The sequence below is a fragment of the Chaetodon trifascialis genome, chromosome 2, assembly GCF_039877785.1.
Source record: "Chaetodon trifascialis isolate fChaTrf1 chromosome 2, fChaTrf1.hap1, whole genome shotgun sequence".
NCBI lineage: Eukaryota > Metazoa > Chordata > Actinopteri > Chaetodontiformes > Chaetodontidae > Chaetodon > Chaetodon trifascialis.
The window spans coordinates 3,851,322-3,871,683 of record NC_092057.1 but is presented as its reverse complement, the minus strand read 5'-3'; the positions used below and the strand labels follow the sequence as shown (position 1 = coordinate 3,871,683).

The 20,362-nt window shown below is 43.2% G+C and overlaps 1 protein-coding gene across 1 annotated transcript in view; it reads left to right on the top strand.

Annotated features, from left to right (window-relative positions):
- mtnr1aa (melatonin receptor 1A a) overlaps positions 1 to 19,810 on the top strand; it is a 36,327-nt gene extending 16,517 nt beyond the window's left edge. The window contains exon 2 of the mRNA XM_070988531.1: positions 18,229 to 19,810. Within this exon, the coding sequence (XP_070844632.1) occupies positions 18,229 to 19,097 (869 nt within the window). The 3' untranslated portion in view covers positions 19,098 to 19,810. The remainder of the gene's footprint in view (positions 1 to 18,228) is intronic.
- The last annotated feature ends 552 nt before the right edge of the window (positions 19,811 to 20,362 follow it).

Below are 20,362 nucleotides of genomic sequence, written 5' to 3'. Positions count from 1 at the left end.
ATTAAATCTGTCTATTGAAAATATTTGGAGGAATGCATTTCCCCGTTTCTAGGAGGTTATTTCTTATCTCACTATTTTAATTCTGCTTAATTCTATACCATATTTCTGTGTTTACTCGCAAGCTGCTTTAATCGGCTCACCTTGCCGTTCCCTCGTGTCCCTCTGGGAACGTCCGGGGGATGTTTTCTGACACAACAATCCTTTGTTTTATTTAAGAAATAATTGCGAGATTATTTTAGAATCAAAATATGTATGAGTTGCAGCCCTAGTTATGCATGTTGCTTATTTATTTCCCCAAATCCTTTAGCTTTAGCTCCTAATACAGACAACAACAAACACAATGAAAAGCTCATCAGCATCAGGGTCCAGGCCTGAAAAACAAAGAATCGGATAGGAATAGTGTGCGAGGAGTGATGTGTCCTGATAGCATTAGTCGCGTTTGGGTCCTCCTCTCTGCCACCGGCTTGTTGATGTCATTGTTGCAGAATATTATGTATATTTGTGGGTCGTCACAGACTGGAAGAGAGAGGGTTTGTATGTCAGGCGTGGGCGGGTGATTGATGTCTGTCTCCCAGCTGCTGCTCTGTGTGTTTACACATCAAGCTTATTTTTCTGTGTATTTATTGTCGGGCCACGAAGCTTCTTTCCACACGCAGATACAGTTTCTATGTGCATATGATTGTGTGACGGAACACACATGCACTCTGTGTTTAAGTGAACTTTTGATCTTGTCATCATAATTGAGATGGGAATGGCTGCACAGGATGTGACGCGAGGTTGAGAGACGCATGAATGTGGAAAATACCAGTGATGCAAAAAAAAGATAGTGGGGTTTTAATGTGGGGATTAGTGAGAATATAACATTCTGGCTGCTCTGTATGTGACTTTGAAGCAGAGCTGTTACATGCAGTAAATAGGAAATTAGAGACTGCGCCCAAAGCTTATGCTCAGAGTGACACTCTGGGAAAAAAAATGGTAAGATAAGCTGTTAACCACAGCAATAAAATACGGCTCATCTGTTCAAAGCCCTCAAAATTATGGTATGTAAGTCTGAAAACACAGAAAAAGATGACATTCAGAAAATGCAGAAAGAATCCCAACTATGGTATAAGGAGATTACATTGAGCTCTTTCAGGTCAATTGGGGTCAGATAGGATGATGGAAATAACTGCTGCACAAACTAATCATATATAATAAAGCTCCACAGATGCTAAAGCTCCAGTCTGACCTCAATTTTCCATGGGAACGGCAACAATATATCAAAATATACAAAGGATTGTTGGCTTTGGAAAGTCACAAAACTCATTACATTACACATCCATCACCTCAGACTATCATAAAATCCTGTCTCTTGCATGTCATTCTGATGCCCGGCACAATGGAGGAGATGTTGCATTGACTTTGGGTTTTAATTGTCAGTTGAGGAGCGTGAGGAACATCAGTGAACTCCTCTTCTTCATGCTAAAGGAAAGGCTCGTTTGCATGCAAAGAAAATCTCAGTGAAGATAGAGAATTTGTTCAAAGCAGGATGCTTCCTCTAAAAATATTTTCACTTTGAGTAAAATGAAAGTATCCACAGACTGTGCAGGACAAATGCTGCTGTAACCTTGTAAATCTCCTCAGAACGAAACAGTGAGCACAAGGAATGAACTCCGGCTCAGACTCCAGGAGCTCTTGGAGTGAAAGCAGATGTCACAAGGATTAGATTTTTTGGCCACTAGGGGGAGCACAACAGTTTTTATGAGCACATTTATTATTAGGTATTAATACATCAGAAAAGGTTTATGGAAATCTGGAAAAACTTCCTCCAGATATTCTCATACGGTTTTGTTTCTTCTTTGAGATCTGTTGTCGTTTTGCAAACAGCTGATTTTGTTTTTGTTTTGTTCCAGTTTGCGACCTCTACTTCTTCCTCTGTTTATTACGGTGTAACGTAGCCTATACTGCCACCTTCTGACAATACTAAGCTCTGTGCATTCTAGCTTATTTGCTCCAAACCAGTTGATGGAAATGCACCGAATTCTCATTTCTTTTTTGTGGCTTTTCAAAAGTTTGCATCAAATTTGCTCGACAGTGAGATGTAAATATGGCTACTGATGTATTATCACCCTGTGAGGCTGTTTCCACACCCAGGAAACACGAAGCAACATTATCATTCATTCATTCTTGTCTCGTTTGCGTCCACCTGTAAGTCTAACATTCACTCTTTTTGGTTTTGGTTGCTGTGAACAGCGACAGTTTAACAGCTCTGAACAGTTAGCTGAAAGACGCTAAAATGCTCCGTAGACCTCCATTCTCCGTGGGTTTGCACTGCAAGCGACGCCTTTTAAAAACTACGTTGGTAAGTGCAGCTATAGGATAGTGAAAGGTCACCTCACACATGATCTGCTGTGTGTGGAAAGATGGTGGTTTTCCAAGCTGTGGCGACAGATGGCTTTGAGGTACTGGTGAAAACATTGGATTCACGGTTTCTAATACCAAGCTGCAAATATTTCATTCAAAACAAGATCCTGAAATTGTACAGCAGCTGTCGTGAGAAAGTGGAGCACGCACACACACACACACACACACACACACACACACACACACACACACACACACACACACACACAGATACACACTCGGCATCAGCTGTGCTCTGTGATAAGCTCTGAACTTCCACCATGTATGAGTCTGCCTCCACAACCACAGTAATGTACACAATATTAATACAGCAGTTTACTGAAAATAACTCCAGGCATCAGTATTTACTATCGCTGTCTCGCACTGTCAGGGAAAAATTAAAAATGCTGACATATATAATTACTGTGATACACAAAATATATGGTGATATAAGTTTCAGCTCACAGTTCCCAGCCCTGCGTGAGTGCTTTCCATTATGGCAGTTCAGGAAGTAGTGTGAGGCTCAGGCAGCACGGTGAACAATGAGGATGTGGAGGTCGGGGAGGTTGATGGGTGTTCATAAGCTGTACAAACATTTGGCCTTTCATGTCATTGCAGGTTCCCTTCCTGCCTCATGCCAGTAATTAATTTAATAATGACTGCCGCTTTTCCCAATTCAGGAAGCAATTCAGGGACACTCCCCCGTCCTTTATAGCCTCGTGTTCATTTTATTTCAAATTAACCGAAATGTTTCCTTTCATTTTTCTTTCCAGTGACTGCTTTAAAAGTGTAATCCATAACAAGAGGCTGGTCGTCGTGCTAATGTGAAGACTTGCAAGAAAGAGGAAATTTGGTTCACTTTGACAATGCATTGCAAAAGTTGGCTTTAGATAAAAGGACTAAAGCTTTTCGCAGCGAGTGGCTTATGTTAATTTGGCAGCCACTGAAAGTTTGTTTATAATTCCTGTGAGCAGAAGGGTGAAAGACGTGCTGTTTTTAAATGAAGACAAGTCAAAAAACATGTAAAATCTGCAGTACAGTGGATGTATAATGTGTCTATAATTAATACTCTCAAAATGTGTTTTTTTAATAGAAACATTCTGGGCTTTACTGGAGCTCAGCTCGGCTTTTTATTGCACAATAACCCCAATAACCTTGAAGCATGATGAGTGTGCTCATTTCATAATGAGTGGCAGTTACTCCTCATTAAATACTTGCTTTCCAGGGACCTAAATGACATAAATGGGATCAATCCAATCTTCTGACAGGATCAAGCTGCTTGGTAATTGCAAATGGGAATCCAAGCCACACTGTAATTGGTTGCTGTGAGTTTAGGTGTGTGTGTGTGTGTGTGTGTGTGTGTGTGTGTGTGTGTGTGTGTGTGTGTGTGTGTGTGTGTGTGTGTGTGTGTGTGTGTGTTGTAAGAGACTCGTTGAGATGTGTGCGCCATGGGGGGGCTGTGTGCCAATCTTAACTGTGGCATTTCATTTTTTATACTTAAGTCTTTAGACAAAAATATTTATTAATTTGAGTCCCAGTTCGGTCATTTGATTGCAGGCTTTAGTCGACTTTTACTTGAAGAAAATTGTATAATGACTCTAATTTTATGTTTATTTATTTGTGTCTATTATTGATTAATGTTGCTGGAAAAGCCTGGCATTGGCAGCATTTTACAAAAAGACAATTTAATGGCCAAATGTATTCACTTCAAAGGAGCAGCAGAGGATGGCAGGCATGTTTTCATGAGTGTAAAATCACCTCAGAATAAGAAATATTGTATTTTTGAGTTTTTATGTCTACAGCGGGAGTCTGCCCTGCTGCACCGCCGCGTTTCTACAGTAGCCCAGAATGGACAAACCAAACACTGGCTCTAGAGGGCACCTTAGCAGGTTCTCCTATATGCAATCTGCAACCTCACCACTAGATGCCACCAAATCCCACACACTGGTGCTTTAATAGAAGCGCCAAAATTTGTGGATTCTGCGGAGAGCTCAGCGCTCAGCAGCCTTAGAAAACACATGCAAACATCTTTACCCGTTTGACAAGTGCAGCATTTTTTTGAAGATTTCTCTCTGAGTGAAATGACCTGACAGTATCTGAGTGGCGGCCATGATGTGGGCTGTTCAGATTCTCTAAATGTGAAGGAGAAGTGCTTCAGTGCTTCCTTTTGTAGCTTCTTAAGCAAAGGATACACTGGACCATCCTTTATTATAAAGGAAAGGAGATAATGCCATCCCACAATTCCTTGCAGCAGCAACATTTCATGTGATGGACCATTCAGCCGTTCACGACAACGATCAACATCTCAGCCTGTACCAGCCAAAAGAACTGAGGAGATTAGAGTATGAAAGATATATTACGTAAAAGTTCAGGACAGATACCAAAATTCTGAATATAGATGGCGTACACATGGATTGCATGAATGTAAATATAGTGTTGTTTTTGTTTGTCTAGATCATATAATAAAATAGCCTTTGAAGAATGAGGAAAATTTAGGGTGAAATATTCATTTTCTGTGGTATCGTTAGCAGGTTTTTTGACCTTGGACTCGGGTCAGGCTTCATGCTGTGGTCCCATTGTGTTTTCTAGCTAATAACACTCAGATGTAGTCATCTGTAGGCATCCATCCATCCATCCATTTTCTATACCGCCTAATCCTTTCGGGGTTGTGGGGGGGCTGGAGCCTATCCCAGCTTCAGTGGGCGAGAGGCGGGGTACACCCTGAACCGGTCGCCAGCCGATTTCTGTAGGCATCTATTTGCAAAAAAAAAAAAAAAAACTGAAAAAAAAAGGCGGAAAATAAAAACACTTGACCTCAGGGTGTTCAAACTTCAGTTACTCAATGCCAGGAGCACTTACAGTGATTCTGACTGCGGGGGATAAAACTTCAGAGTGTTCCCTTTCTAAAGAGGCCAAAAGCATGCAGGTACTCCTAAATCAACCAAGAGCAGCTCTCAGCCAACGAAACGTAAGAGTGATGATGTACAGAAGTAGATGTTTGGCCGAACGTGTTTATGTTGCATAATTACCTCCATACAATCAGACTAATTTGACATTTCATGCTGCAGCTTTCTGTATGTCAGCAGCTTCACCGTCAACAACATGAAGCTAAGGCATGAGATCAATGAGATGAAGAGGGAGAGCCTGGACGCCGGCTCGAGATGTGACCCGCCACCGTTTCGGCGTAGCTTGTAACTATGCGGCGCGTGGGGGACACAGACGGGTCACAGAGGCGAGCGAAGCCTGAACCAGGATCTAGCTGTTTGTCACTGTTAACAAAGACTCCAGTCTGAAGCGCAGATCATACACTTCACTGAAAGCCACAGGACTGTGGAGTAACATTAGGCTCCATGATCAAAGAAAGCTTTTATATCGCGCTGACACTTCTGTTCATATTCTCACGCTCCCTCTCTCTCGCTCGTCCACATGAGCACTCGCTCCCTCAGCTGCGCGTCTGCATTTCACTTTCTTATCAATTGATTGTTTTCATAGGCCTGGTTTTCGGGGGGTGCTGCAGCCCCCTCAGCAACCCTATTTCCCACACCCCACATGTAGTGGCCCGTCATTGTAGTTTCACCACAGCAGACCCACACCATAACATGTGACGTGCAGTCGGATTCTCTCAGGAATTCTCCCTCACATGGAGGTCAGTGAAAAGTGATTCGGAAAGGACGTGACAAGTGTCCACGTGGGCTCAAGGATGAGTGATTAGACTTTGATCATGAAAGGTCATGGTGTTGCCTTGACCGCACACAACACATTTTTTTCCATAACTCAAGAATTCATGCGCTAATTATGACTAAAGAAGTGATGACATTTTCTATCCAAAAGGTCAAAAGTCGACTTCACAGTGACAACAAAGTGTTCTGCAAAGACGGTTCTCTGGCCATCACTCAGGAACCGAAGGGCAGATTGTGACCGTATTTCACATTGGTTTGATGCTGAATTGGTGACACTAATCTTGGGTGTCCACGATGAAACTTTGCTGATTGTAAAGACCTTCTGAGCTGCCATGTTTTACAATTTGCAGCTTCTTTGCAGCAGCGTCCATATTTGAAGCACTGCAGTCACCAGAAGCTCAGTGGTTCTGCTCATATTGAGCTTCAGGTGATTGTTGTTGCACCATATGATGAAACTCGCTCAAATGCTGCTTATTCGCTCACGTAAACTGCTGTTTGCAAACAGTTATGAGATGGAAGGTCATTGTGCTTCCACCCTTTAAGCAGCACTGTTCATGTGTTCTTGACTTCATATGTCAAAGCGTCGGGTCACATGGATCACACAGATCAAAGACTCGCTGAACCGTAAGTGGGTCAGACTTAATTTTATCATTCGATCAAACGTAGGGCTAATGGGCTCTTTGTTATCATCCACTAACTTGCTGGTGTTTCAGCACAACTGGGAGCAGTTGTGTTAAAACCCTCCATGTGACCGTCTGCAGACAGTCCTTCTGTTCATGTGTACAGTAGCCCTCTGTCTGCACAGATGTGTATACACTTAAAAACTGACCTTTGATGTCTTTCTCACATTTTTGGGCTTTGTCTTCAGGAAATGAAACCGTGTCTGGAAATGAATATGCAGGAGTTGTTTGCATCTTTTTTTTTTTTGAGTTTCTGATTGAATGTGTTGAAATGTGAAATATGCATTAGGAAATCAATTACAGTGGCAAGCAGGCGAATCCTCAACGCTGCATTTTTTAGGTGCGCTGTTGTACGAACTGGAGATGAAAGCGTGACAGCGCTGGGGATGATGGGGGTTTTTAAAGGAGACATGCGGAGCACAGCCGATGGTTCTGGGTTTGTGTGTGTCAGAGAGAGAGAAGCAGTGGTCATCATAACACTGTGCTCAAAGCTCTCCTGTGTGTCCTGGTTGAACTTTAAGTCTGTCTCCCCCTATCTGGGTCAACCCATCAGCCCCCTGCCGCGCTCTGCACTGGTCTGCCTTTCAGACGGCTACTCCGCTGCTCAGACAGGAATCACCTGTTAAACACTGAGGCAGGATGGAGGGCGTTAAAAGGTGTGGGACAAGTGGGGTAAGAACAGCCTGAAAAATCTGTTTCCAGCAGATAATTCGTCTGTGTCGTGTCCAAACGTGCTGTGCTTCCATTTCACTCTGCGGGTGCTTGAAGTGATTTTCACACAGGACACAAATTCATGCAGAACTGCTGGCTTTTATTTTGGCGGTTGATAATGTTTGCCTGCATGTCTGTCTGTTCGTATGTGTAAAAGATTTGTTTGATGTTTTCACAATTTGGTTTTCAGAAATGCTTCAATGCTTTCAAATGACGCTGTGAAACGTGTGGGAGAATAATGTTGGAAAGTGTCTAAAAGTGTGGAGGATTTACTGCAGCGTGGTAGGACACAGTGTGTTTGAAGCCCCGGCCGTACTGCCCCAGGACCAGTTAACACCAGGAGTGTTATTTCTATTAATCAGATCTAACATGTAATTTGTTCAAATTGATTTTAATGAATCACACTAATCCTGAACTACTGTGTAAAATTCACTCACCGGTCTTCAGCTTTACTTGAGTATTTTACAAGCAAACAGTCCTTTTTCCAGAATGTTTCTGTCTGAGGTGTCGAATCTAAAACGCTTCCTCTTTCTTTACACATTCATGGCCTCCAGAGGATGAACCCTGGTGACCTTCCTTCTCGTGCCAGCATCAGTTTGACATTTGTGGATTTCAGTTTCATGCTTGGACACTCATTGGACGGTTTGGGAGTATGACTGTGAAAGAAGCTGGCACGCTGTGTAAAACCTAAATAAAAACAGAACGCAGTCATTTGCAAACAAGCGGTGTTTAGCGGTGTCCCTGTTAGCATGCTGACCCTGGCATTTAGCTCAAAGCACAGCCCCACAGCGCTGCTAGCATGGCCGGAGCGTGACTCTGAGTCTTGTTGACAAGGTCCTGTTTTTGGCAGCTGAACATAAGGCAGTTTTTGCTTTCAATATTTTCTTATTCTGCTGAAATACGATTAATGAAAGCCAGGACTCAGCGCTCGGGTTGCATCTAAAGGTTATTTTAATTACCAAGTGATCAACTGATTATTCTCTCAGTTAATTGTTTGGTCTATAAAATGTCAGAAAATAATGAGAATTGCTCATCACGAGTTCTTACAGCCCCCACACAAACGCAAACACATTCAGTTTGTTATCATTGAAGACAAGGCTGTGTAATCTGACATGTGACAGACAGAAAAACGTCTTATTGTTTCATGTTACTCTCTATAGATATTCAAATGTTTTGCAAATCAAACTATTTATCGCAGAATTTTTGTCACTTGGACAACATGTACATTTTGCACACGGTACAGACGCAGACATGAAGGCAACACAAACAGACAGAGGCGAGTGAACATGACAGAACGAGATAATTACGAACACGACAATGACTCCGACCATTAAGACAATACGAGCAGCTTGTACCTAAAAGAGAGGCTGCTCCTGTCGCATGGACGTGGTTTTGTTTATGAAAATGATGCAACAAACTGGTCCTGCAACAGGCTGAAACACCACTAACCTCTTTATTCACCGATGCAAGATTCACGTCAGATCATATTCACGTTTTAGGCCCATATTTTTGTTTGCAACAACAGCTGAAAAATGTTTTATTTCTCTATTTTATACATTAATATTTTGTGTTTGCAAGATTTTCCTGCATAAATTACTTCACTTACAAGACTGTAACTAATCAGTTGGGTTTGAATTAAGGATGCACCGATCTGATTTTGGTGTTGGTATTGGTCCCAATATTGAAGAAAACTCTAGATCTGGTATCAGTGACAATGGACCCGATACGTAGGGGCCAATCTTTTCAGTCTAACGCTAAGCTATAGGCGCTGCGAGTGGCGTCATGTGCAAGCAACACACAGTGAACACATAATGTGGACCACATTGTTTTCAAAATAGAGCGAGCGAAACTTTTTCACACTGTCTCAGCCTACAAACTCGACGGCTAATTGCAATACCTGCGCAGTAAATGTTGCCAAGGGCGGTGGTACAACGTCGTTATAACACGACCAACTTAATCAAGCACCTACAGAGATTTCACGCCAGGGAGCATGCTGACTTCATTGAACTGAATAAACAAAAAGGAGGCGGTATTAGCAGCTAACGTTGAAGGAGATGAAGGAAAGAGGTGAAAAATTTAAACCTAATAGTGTGCAGGCAACAAAAAGTTTAAGTTTAACTGCACAGTGGCTGGATGAGAGTTACGTGCCACACAGTGCAACGCTCAATGCTACAAACTTCCATGGGTCACGCAGCAGCGATGCGATCGCAGCTACCCTGAAGGAAACGTTTGACATACGTTGAGTAAAGTCCACGTGATTCTGAGGGACAACGCCAGCAACATGTAAAAGGCGATGGACAGCATGAGAGTGCGTAGTTTAGGCTGCGTTGCACATACAATGCAGCTGGTTGTCAACGAGGGACTTCTTTCACAGCGCTGTGAGTGATGCCGAGACAGATCCAGTTACACCTGTTATATTTTTTTTTTCCATGTTGTTTGACCAAGCTAGAGAAGCTATTGGTGTAAGATTGTTGTACTGGTGCATAGTTATTAAATAAATAACTCAGTACATTTATATCTGTTTTTAAAAAAGGGGCGATTACTAAACCTCAGATATCGGTATCGGAGGTGAAAAAAGCGGATCGGTGCATCCCTAGTTTGAATCAGAGTCATAATCAGTAAACTGTAAAGAAGACCTATTGATTGTGCTACCAAGTCATTCCAGAGTCGTGCTGCACACCAACATCAACAACAACACCAGGAGGGCTGGAAACACATCCCATACACTGAACCTGTCAATCTCACCAGCGTGACCATCGCTTCAGTGCAGGAGAGAGGAGCGCAGCGCCGTGCCACACATTTGATCTATTTAGATTAGAAAAGCAGCAGAACTACAGCTTTAAGGTTTAATTACATAACTAATTCATGACAGGGTCTCTGAAGAGTGATGACCAGGGATTCATCTGCAACAGCGGCCTCATGCAAGCGGGGGGAGCGCGGGGTCCATGTCATTCACATGTCCTCGGTGTTAAAGGGGTTAAAGTCACTGTGGATATTATCGTCAGCAAAATAGCCTGCACCTGCCACGTTAATGGCCGTTTGATGGGACTGGAGCTCAGCAGAAATGCCTTCATCCAGATAGCACTCAGCTTTAGATGGGGGTTTCTGCAGGCGTTGCCCTACTCTATGACCTCTATTTGTAATCTTGAATGGTAAAAAAAAGAAGACTGTATAATACGTTAACGTCGCAGAGAACTCGTAGAAATAGCATTTAGTTTTTACTTCTGACAGATGCTGTGGCTGAAGCACAGTGTGGCTCACAGGGGAGCAGCTGGAATACTGTAAATCTTAGCAGCACCAGCAGCTACAAGAGCTGTGGCCACATGGTTCACCCAGCCCACAGCCCCTCAGGGCATCTAAAAGTACAGTATCCCCCACACACCGCGCTGATGCTCATCAAGATCAGTGTGACGGAAAGATAAATGTTTGTGCATCTCTGACCGAAGATGGAAATAGTGGCGCTTTAACACAGATGTTAGGGAAGCAAATGCGGTTCATTCTCAAGCCTGGCCTGACAAACAGGTTAATTTTTCGCATCCTGTTTTGCCACTCGTTCATGACACGTGAAGACGGCGTAATCAGATTGACAACATGACATTGGACAACTTGTCTAGGGGGCTTTATCTGGAAGACGTGACTGGACCTGTCAGGCTGTGTCAGGCCACCAGCTGTGGGGGCCTGGCTGACATCCAGTGTGACACCACCCGTGGTGTTTTGTCATCTCTGCTCCCTAACCAGAGAAAGTAAGTGTGGCAGACAGGTATTTTCACAACACATGATCCTCAAAATTGCAGCGGTGGCCGTAAGAAAGAGGCCAAGCAATTTGAGATTGAGACTGCTTTACAGTATTTAGGTTTTTAAGGTGTGTGGAGGCTGGCCAGGTAGGCGGTAAACCTCACTGGATGAAGTTGCGTGCCAGTGCAATCACCCACAGGACATCGCGGCGCTGCCAAGCTCATTAATCATTCCTGAAATAAGGCAACAACAAAACCCTTACTTGAAATCTTAAATGCATGGCTGATAGCAAAATTCCTTACGTATTGGTGAAAGAAAACAGCACTGTTTAGAAATTGGAGTTGGACAATGGACATTGTGTGCTCAAATGAGACTGTCTTGAAGGAATCTCCTGCCCGGTGGGAAGTCTTTGTCCGTCTGATACAAGAATGACACAGATGCCCTTAATGATGAACATTGGTGGATCTCATGAGTCAGACAGTAACCCTGAACTGAAAAAAAGAAAAGCGTTGTCACTCAAGCATTTCAAGCAGCTGCCACTGTTTGTGTGTTTGTTAACTGTTGTGATTAAAACTATGTTTCTGACATTTAAACAGTACGCACGAGGCTGTTTCATGAAAACGTGCTGCCTGATGCAAACTAGCGTGAGGTCGGCAGTGCTTAACGATGCTTTCCTCTCTGCTGTTTTTGGTGTGGTGGAGAGGGCACTCCAGGTCACTTTGTAAATCCTTTCTTCCCTTCGCCACACCAGGGTCGCAATGAACCACTTCTACCTAAATCCATGTGAAAGGTGCTTCCTGTTTCACTCTTCTCTCATCAAAAAACAGATTCTCTGGAAAGGCTGTTGACTGGTTTTGTCTGCGGGCATCCACGTTTCATTATTAATGTGCTGTACGTTTGGTGGGTTTTTGTACTCATCCCAGTCTCTTGAAATAGCCTCAGCGAGAGAAGTGAGGAGATTAAACCTGCCGAGAGTCTCATCATCCACGCTTGTCACCGGCTTCATTCATAAACACAATATCCGCAAATCCAATAGTGACCCAGGGACATAATCACTCTGCTTCTTCATAGGGCTGCCGCTGCCTCTCCCTCTCGTTCTCTCTGTTATTCTTCCTCCTCCTCCTCCTCCTCCTCCCTCTTTCTCTGTGGATTATTATTAGCACAGTTCAAGCAAAGTTTCAGTCCCACAGTTGTTGTTTTGTGAGCGTTTCCTCACATTTCCTTGTGCCGTCACCCTGCTCTGACCCCCCTCCCCCACTCTCATTCATTAAGAACTCATCTTTTTTTTACGACTTACATTTGTTGGCACAGTTATTGATTGCTGAATCACGTGTGAGCTCAGTAGTGATCAAAGATAACGATTTCCCGGAAGGACAGAAAAGGTGCAAAAGTTCTACAAGAAGGAGTGGTGGTGTGCGCCAAATGGTCCAACAAAGTGGACTGTGAGTTGGGAGGGTGTTGCGATTCATTATTATCTCTCAGTAAATCACATTCTTTGTGTCACACCATTTAAAGTGCTGTGTCAATCACAGCGATGAAAGTGGCTCATCAAATGGAGACAAACTTCCAAGTGGGAAAATGCTTCCAGGGTGGCTGGATGTGAACATGTAGCAGTACGAAGAAATCTCGAATTACAAAGCTGGTTTGCACTTGTGGACATATTGAAAGTCCATTTTGAAAGTCTTAGATGCAAAGAGTACGTTTTCTTCCGTGCAAAATAATAAATTTTCCCTCTGCCTTTTGATAGTTGCAGAGATTTGATCAACGTTAGGAACTAATTGTGCCTTCCAGTTCGAGTTGAGTGTTGAGTTTTCACCAGTGTTCTGCTGACTGAAGGAGTCACCGATCAAATAGCAGAATGAGGTTGCACTAAAAGCTAATCAGGCTTTCAGACTGTTTCTGCCACAGCATAAAAGAGCCACCTTTCAGCAAAATATCCGATATCAACACCTTGTGCCATCCCTTTTTGCTGCGTCCTCCAACTTGCACTGGGCACAACAGGCAAAGTACATTTCAAGGTCGGGAAAATATCTCACAGCGCAGCTTTTACTCATCCTCACGCCGCCATGAACAGCCAGATGTTATAATTGAAATTCATAATGTGGGATATTCATTTGACTATGCATGTAGTGTCATTATTATCAGAATTTACATATATACTTGACGTATTGGAATGTATTCACATTCCTGGGGTGGTTTTTCGCACATTAGCATACATTAAAATGAGCGCTCTGCCAAGGGCGCTGGACTAAAGGCCTTCACGTGCTTCTTCTGCACATTCACGTTCTGACCTCAGTAAATTCCCCTGACAAGGTATGCAGGAAGACTTGACTTTTGACTGTGGGTAATGAAGTGCCTCCAGCCGTTCATTAGAGCAGTGGGGACATAAGGCCACAGTGTGTCTAGGCTAACTTGCCTCACCTACTGCTGACCTCCAGCGCATGCACATCATATGTTGGAAGCACAAATGTTAAACTGTAAACCAAGTGCTCAAAGTATGAAATGAAACTGAACATCCAGAATCTCTCGGCTGCGCAAATATCACCTGAATTTGTTTTTCCATTTTAAGAACGAGGCTTCATAATCCCGCTTGCAGTAACATTCATCAGTGTAATAGCCTCTAACAGTTGGTAGACAGTTTGCTCAGACTGCCAGCAGGTTGTCTGATGTTTTTCCAGAAATGAACCAATAAGGCACTCAAACAATGTTGAGTTAGATCAATGGTTGGGTTCAAGTGTAGGTTTCAGAGTGAGGTTTAAATGGATTGTTTTATGAATGAGAGAGGAATGCATCAATATGACTCAAATTTGTTTAAATATAAGTCTTTTTTATAGATTCTGTTGGAGTTAGACCAAATTGCTATCAGTAATAATAGCACTGCATATATAAAGAGGGACTAAAAGAAAGCAGAGCTGTGAGCCGGTGCAGATCTGGGGTCGGAAACAACTTGTTATGGGTGAGATTTCAGGACAGAACTACAGAGTCAGCTGAGACGGCACATTTTGAATGACAAGAGTCGAGCAGCACTTGCTGGGCGACATGTCAGAGTACTGAAAGACGTCACTGCTGGAAAAACAGCAGGACTCCCAGAGCAAAACGCTGGTCTGATGCAATGAAAAATGTGACTCTTCAGCTGTAATCTAAAGCAATCTGGAGGAAACAGGCAGCTCACCAGCAGCCTAATATCATCCCTGCTGTAAAGTGTGAAGGTGGCAGTCTCATGCTGTGGGTTTCAGTGCAGAGGGACGGGGGACTTGTGAAGTTGGAGGAAGAATGAATACAGCCAAATGTGAGGCGTTTTGTTATGACACGGACTTTGAGTCCAAAGTCTCACTCATTAAATGATCAGTCTTGGGTTAGACTTAATATGGGGCTCTGTTATGGAGAATAACCATGTAACTTGTCATCCCTGGGGCTTGTCCAGCGTTTATGCTGGAGGAGGTCAGCACTGTGAGATGGACGTGCAGGAGCAGCTGATTGAGTTAAATTAAATACTGATTAGCGAGTGGCTTCTGTATGAAGATAATGAGTGGAAAGTATGAAACATGTTTGATTGTGTGATTGTGTTAACCAGTAGAGAGCAGCCTCTTGAATTTTAGCTGATTTGATTTAAAAAAGAATGTGATTGGAGAACAGATAAGAGGCGGAGCTTAACTGATTAGATGAACGTAGTCGAAGACGAAGTCGAAGCAGACGTCTTGAGGACAAAATTGCCCCCGCTGACTGCATTTGCGCTAAGCTACATATCAAATCACAGTCCTTCCATATCACTGCAGTGGCCTGGGGACAAGAAAGTGACAGTCCTGGTATGACCCAGTAAAAGCCAGGTCCTAAATCCCTTTGGAAAATCTGTGAAAAGTCCTCAGTATAGCTGCTCACAGATGCTTCACTTTCGACTTGACTGAACCGAAGTAAGTGTGCTCTGAAAAATAGGACAAAATCCTAATTCAGATGTTCCCGTCTGATGCATAATTAGAGGCTGAAGTAATGACATTACTGCCAGAATTTCTTTTCGAATCATAGACTTGTTCCTGGATGGCATGCCTGTATGCCATTTTGCATGCACAAAATATTCCCTCATTTAAGAAAAGACAGTATTTCTGCTAAAGTGCTCTAAATGAAAATGAATATTCCAGTAATATTCCCGTTTACATGCAGCCATTAATACTTTGTTTCATGAACACAGCCTCCCTCCCGTTGTCTGTCATTTTTCTGTCTTGAAAAGGTGAAAAGTTCAGCGTTGCAATACAGTGTGCGTATCCAAAAACCCTCTTTCAAATGTGCATGTAGACATAGTCAGTGTGTCCATTTTCCATTTTGAGATTACGCAGCGACACCTCACATTGTGAAAAAAGGTGAGTTGGCTGGATGCTGTCTAAATGCAGCGTATATCTTTTCAGCTTCCCTGTGTGTGTCGAAATTCATTGCCGGCGACAGCGGCAAAAAATGCTCAGCCGGGCTTCACTCGTACCTAAATCCTAAGAGAAATTGGTTAAAAGTGTGGGATTGCAGAAATGGAAAAGGAACACAGCACCAGGCCATATCTCTCCTCGAGCCAAATGAAAACTCAGAGCGATGCGTCAATCACAGGACACAGGACTAGTCACAGTGACAAGAGACAGTGAGTGAGAGAGTCCAACAGCCAAAAGAGCCAGCTGCCTGCGGCCTCTCACCACACGACCTTGTCAAGGTCAAGGCTGTTAATACTGAGTGACTGGAGTTTAAAATCCTGTAAGAGGGTTGTTACAGTAAAGAATAGCCAAGGGAGTCAAAGGGAGCCCCTTAGAATTGAATGTTTGCAGGTTGTCTCAGCACCGTCTTTGAACATGGAAAACATGCTCTCATTTGGCAGCATGCATGGAGCTCCACTACCTGCAGCCAGCGCTCACCTCTGCACACACACACATGCTCCCTTAGTGGAACGCTGTCATACATTCATTCCTTACCAGCCTAGTTTAACCGCAAACCCGACCCACAACCAAGCTGTCCCCATATTGGCACTTTGTGACATATTGTCCCCGCATTGTCATGTACACAAGCACACGAACACTTGTTTACAATCTATACTTGTGAGGACCTTTGTTGACATATTGCATTCCCTCATCCTAACCTTAAAGCGGCACTAATCCTTTAGTGAACTTCAACAATAAATCATTGATTATTGGGGGTGTGACAGTGGTTGATGGCACTGATAACCCATAAGGTGATACTACATTAGGACTGCTTTTACAGCCTTTTTCGCCCATCACAACTAGTCCAAAACATTTAATAACCTAAAGCTAAATCTAACATGAGCTATAACATATATCTTAAAGGTATTCTGTGGCAAAATCTTCTTACTGTCCAAAGAGTGTCCTCTGTCAAGGTCCTCACAAAGGTAGAGGTATGAAAACGCGCACACACTCAGGCACACACATGCATAAAGTAAAGCTCTCCAGCAGCCGTGGGATCTTGTGACAACAGCAGGTGCATCTAATTCCCTATAGAGGGCAGCTGAATGACATATATTAAAGGACAGAACTTAATTAATAGCCACATATGATCCCTGGCAGGAGAATGGTTGGTATGTTAGGAGATAACAGGCCACGGGGCTAATCAGGCGTGTGCTTATAATGCTCAGGTGAGACTGACAGGTCTGCCTGCAGGTTGGGGGAGTGTGTCTGATACTGACAGACAAAAAGTCAGTGTGGAGGTGAAATTGCCTCTCGCGCTGCGGCGATTGCAGAGATATACGGTGCATCGGTTCCCGTCTGACATACAGTAAATGTGTCTTATCATCTCTGACAGGGTGTTGTCACATAAGACGGAGCTGGATCTTGTCATTAGGCATCGTAACATGCCGCTTACTATACATATAACACATTTCACTAATATGAAAGTGACAGCTGTGAAAATACCGTGTGGATAGCTGCAATGATCCTCCATCATGTTCATGACAGGTCACTCAACGGTATGTAATGCTGAAATGCAGAGGTCTGCATAATTAAGGAGGACTGGAGAGACAAAGAAGTGCATGCCCACACACACAATTGAGGCTGTTTCCACAGAGTGAAACACAGATACTTGCTCTCTTGTCTCTTTCAAGTGCACGTCATGTATTTCACTTAAAAGAGGTTGAGGATCACAGTCGCTGTCTGTCTGCATGCAACAGTGTGTTCTCCAACAAGCCATGTCTAATTTTCCCATCAGTGTGAGGACAAAGAATACACTTGTGTGCCCTTGATTACTGCCCGGCATGGAGATCATGTTTCCATGAATGCACAATGTGGAGTCCTTGCTGGCAATTAGAATATGCATTATTTTGTGACGGGGCTCCCTCCCTTTCATTATTCACCAGCATCAACTGGTGACAATTGAATGCACATTGAAGTTCACACACACGCCAAACCATCAGGGAAACTACCAAATGTGTTTATGCATTATGCATGCATATTCGCGCTTATGCACAGAAACAATAAAAATGTTGCGGATGCATTCCCTCCATCTCGGCATCTAGCCTTGAGGCCCTTTCCCTGTGGCTTATGTAACGAAGCAGCAACAAAAACAAATGGATGTCTCTGAGGGATTGAGCCGGTGTTTTTGCATGTTTTAGCATATTTACAAATCATGTACACGTAAATTACTGGCAGCCGTTCTCCAAAGATTTTTGGAGTTTTAAAAGGATTGTCCTTCCTGCCATGCCGTGGTTCTTTTAAATGCCAGCGCTGTATGAAAATGACGAGCCTTGAACCCTGATTTAGATCATTTAGATCATGCACTCTGGGTTCATTTGTTTTGTACTTTTCTGTACTAAAGATTCCTAAATACTAAAACCAATGGCTGCCAGAAAGATGGGAAAAAGCAAATGTGCTCAAACAAGCAGGACAGTGGTACAGTCCTTTTTCAGGCAATTCCAAAACGTTTCTGAATGAGTAATTTGGCTTTCTCCGGGAACAATCACTTACGCTCTCTTTGTCTGGTTCATTTGGATGACCAGTCTGCTCTGCCTCTGTTGTCAATGACTCATCTGTCCTCCCTTGTCTCTCCTGTTTTGCCTGTAGGAAACATCTTTGTGGTGAGCCTGGCAGTGGCGGACCTCGTGGTTGCCATCTACCCGTACCCTCTGGTCCTCACCTCCATCTTCCACAATGGCTGGAATCTGGGTTACGTCCACTGCCAGATCAGCGGCTTCCTCATGGGCGTCAGCGTCATCGGCTCCATCTTCAACATCACCGGCATTGCCATCAACAGATACTGTTACATCTGTCACAGCCTCAAGTACGATAAACTGTACAGTGACAAAAACTCGGTCTGCTATGTGATGCTCATCTGGGCGCTGACTGTGGTGGCCATCGTGCCAAACCTGTTTGTGGGCTCGCTTCAGTACGACCCACGAGTTTACTCCTGCACCTTTGAGCAGTCGGCCAGCTCGGCGTACACTATCGCAGTGGTTTTCTTTCACTTTATTTTACCCATCATGATTGTCACCTATTGCTACCTGCGCATTTGGATACTGGTCATCCAGGTGAGGAGACGGGTCAAGCCAGACAATCGGCCCAAGCTGACACCACACGACGTTAGAAACTTTGTCACCATGTTTGTGGTGTTTGTGCTCTTTGCCGTTTGCTGGGCGCCGCTCAACTTCATTGGTCTGGCCGTCGCGATCAGGCCAGAGGTGGTGGTTCCCCTCATCCCCGAGTGGTTATTTGTGGCCAGCTACTTCATGGCCTACTTCAACAGCTGCCTTAATGCCATTGTGTATGGTGTGCTGAACCAGAACTTCCGGCGTGAGTACAAGCGCATTGTAGTGTCAGTGTGCACGGCACGCATCTTCTTCCAGGACAGCTCCAACGACGCGGGGGAGAGACTCAAGAGTAAACCGTCGCCACTCATGACCAATAATAACCAGGTCAAGGTGGACTCTGTCTGAACCAGAACTCAGAGGGAATACTGAGCTGACACAGATGGATGTGATGTGACTGAGTGTAAAAAAAAAAAAACACACACAAAAAAAAGTAAAATAAAAAAGCTGAGTGAGAAAAATACCAAATATAAATATATAACAGCTTCTTTCCTCTGAGCTGTCCGCAGACTGTCATATGGTGCTATCTGACCTCTGAACAATCACAGTAAAAGCAGGGGTGCATATTATCTTTGTCTTTTATCAAGCACTTTCGTTTGACTCTGCAGTACCTGTAGTACAGTAAATATATGATGTCTGTTTTGTTTTCATGTTTACAGTGGTTATATAAATGTATCATGCATTATATAAGTATTTATTTTGTATGAAATGTCATGTAGTTATATAGTAAGATATATCAGGTTCCAGTTAAATGAAGACAAAACTTTATCAGGCCAATAAAAAAGATTTCTGCAAACTTTGGTTGAAAATATAAATGAAGTTAACCAATTTTAATAACCTCATTTGTGACACTGTAACACTAATTGAGTGCAAGCAATGTGGGTTGCTGCTGTCTTATTATACCCTGAAATACATTAGGTGGAATATATATTTTAGTCTCTCTCTCTCTCTCTCTCTCTCTCTCTCTCTCTCTCTCTTCCTCACCTTGTGAGCTCATTATACTGTATGCATGAATATCAGGAATTGTTCATATGCAAAATAAAATCTGACATTGATGGAGGAACTGCTTTAGTCCTGTGTCCAATTTAGCCACAAATGCAAGTTTAATGCGATTCTGTAAACGCATCTAGTAACTCTGGTTTATAACCTTGTGGTTTTCTGCGTGTCAGATCACAACATTATCATGACGATGAACTCCTCAAAGCAATTTCTGGGTTGAGGGCATGTTCATTATGAAGTAGCTGTTAATTAACAGTCCTTAACTGATGATCTATTAAGTGTGATTTAATCACATCGAGTCGTAGCAGCCTTTGTCAATGGTGAGAAACAGGGATTCATGACACATCCTGCATTCATTCATGCCTTAAATCACCTTGAGTCACACATCAGCCAAGCATTACTTAAGCATATGATTTGTACCCAAAGTTGATTGTTTATCTGTTCTTCTAGATTCATGTTTTCTGACTGGGATCAACTGTCTTTGGCAAAGAGCTCTGCCACAAATCTGCCTGAGTAATCTGATTTTATCCAAACTGGAAAACAACCACTGCCTGCTGTCAGAAAGAATTGTCAAGTCATAGCACTCTGTTCATGTCTTAGTCTGAAATAGCGTC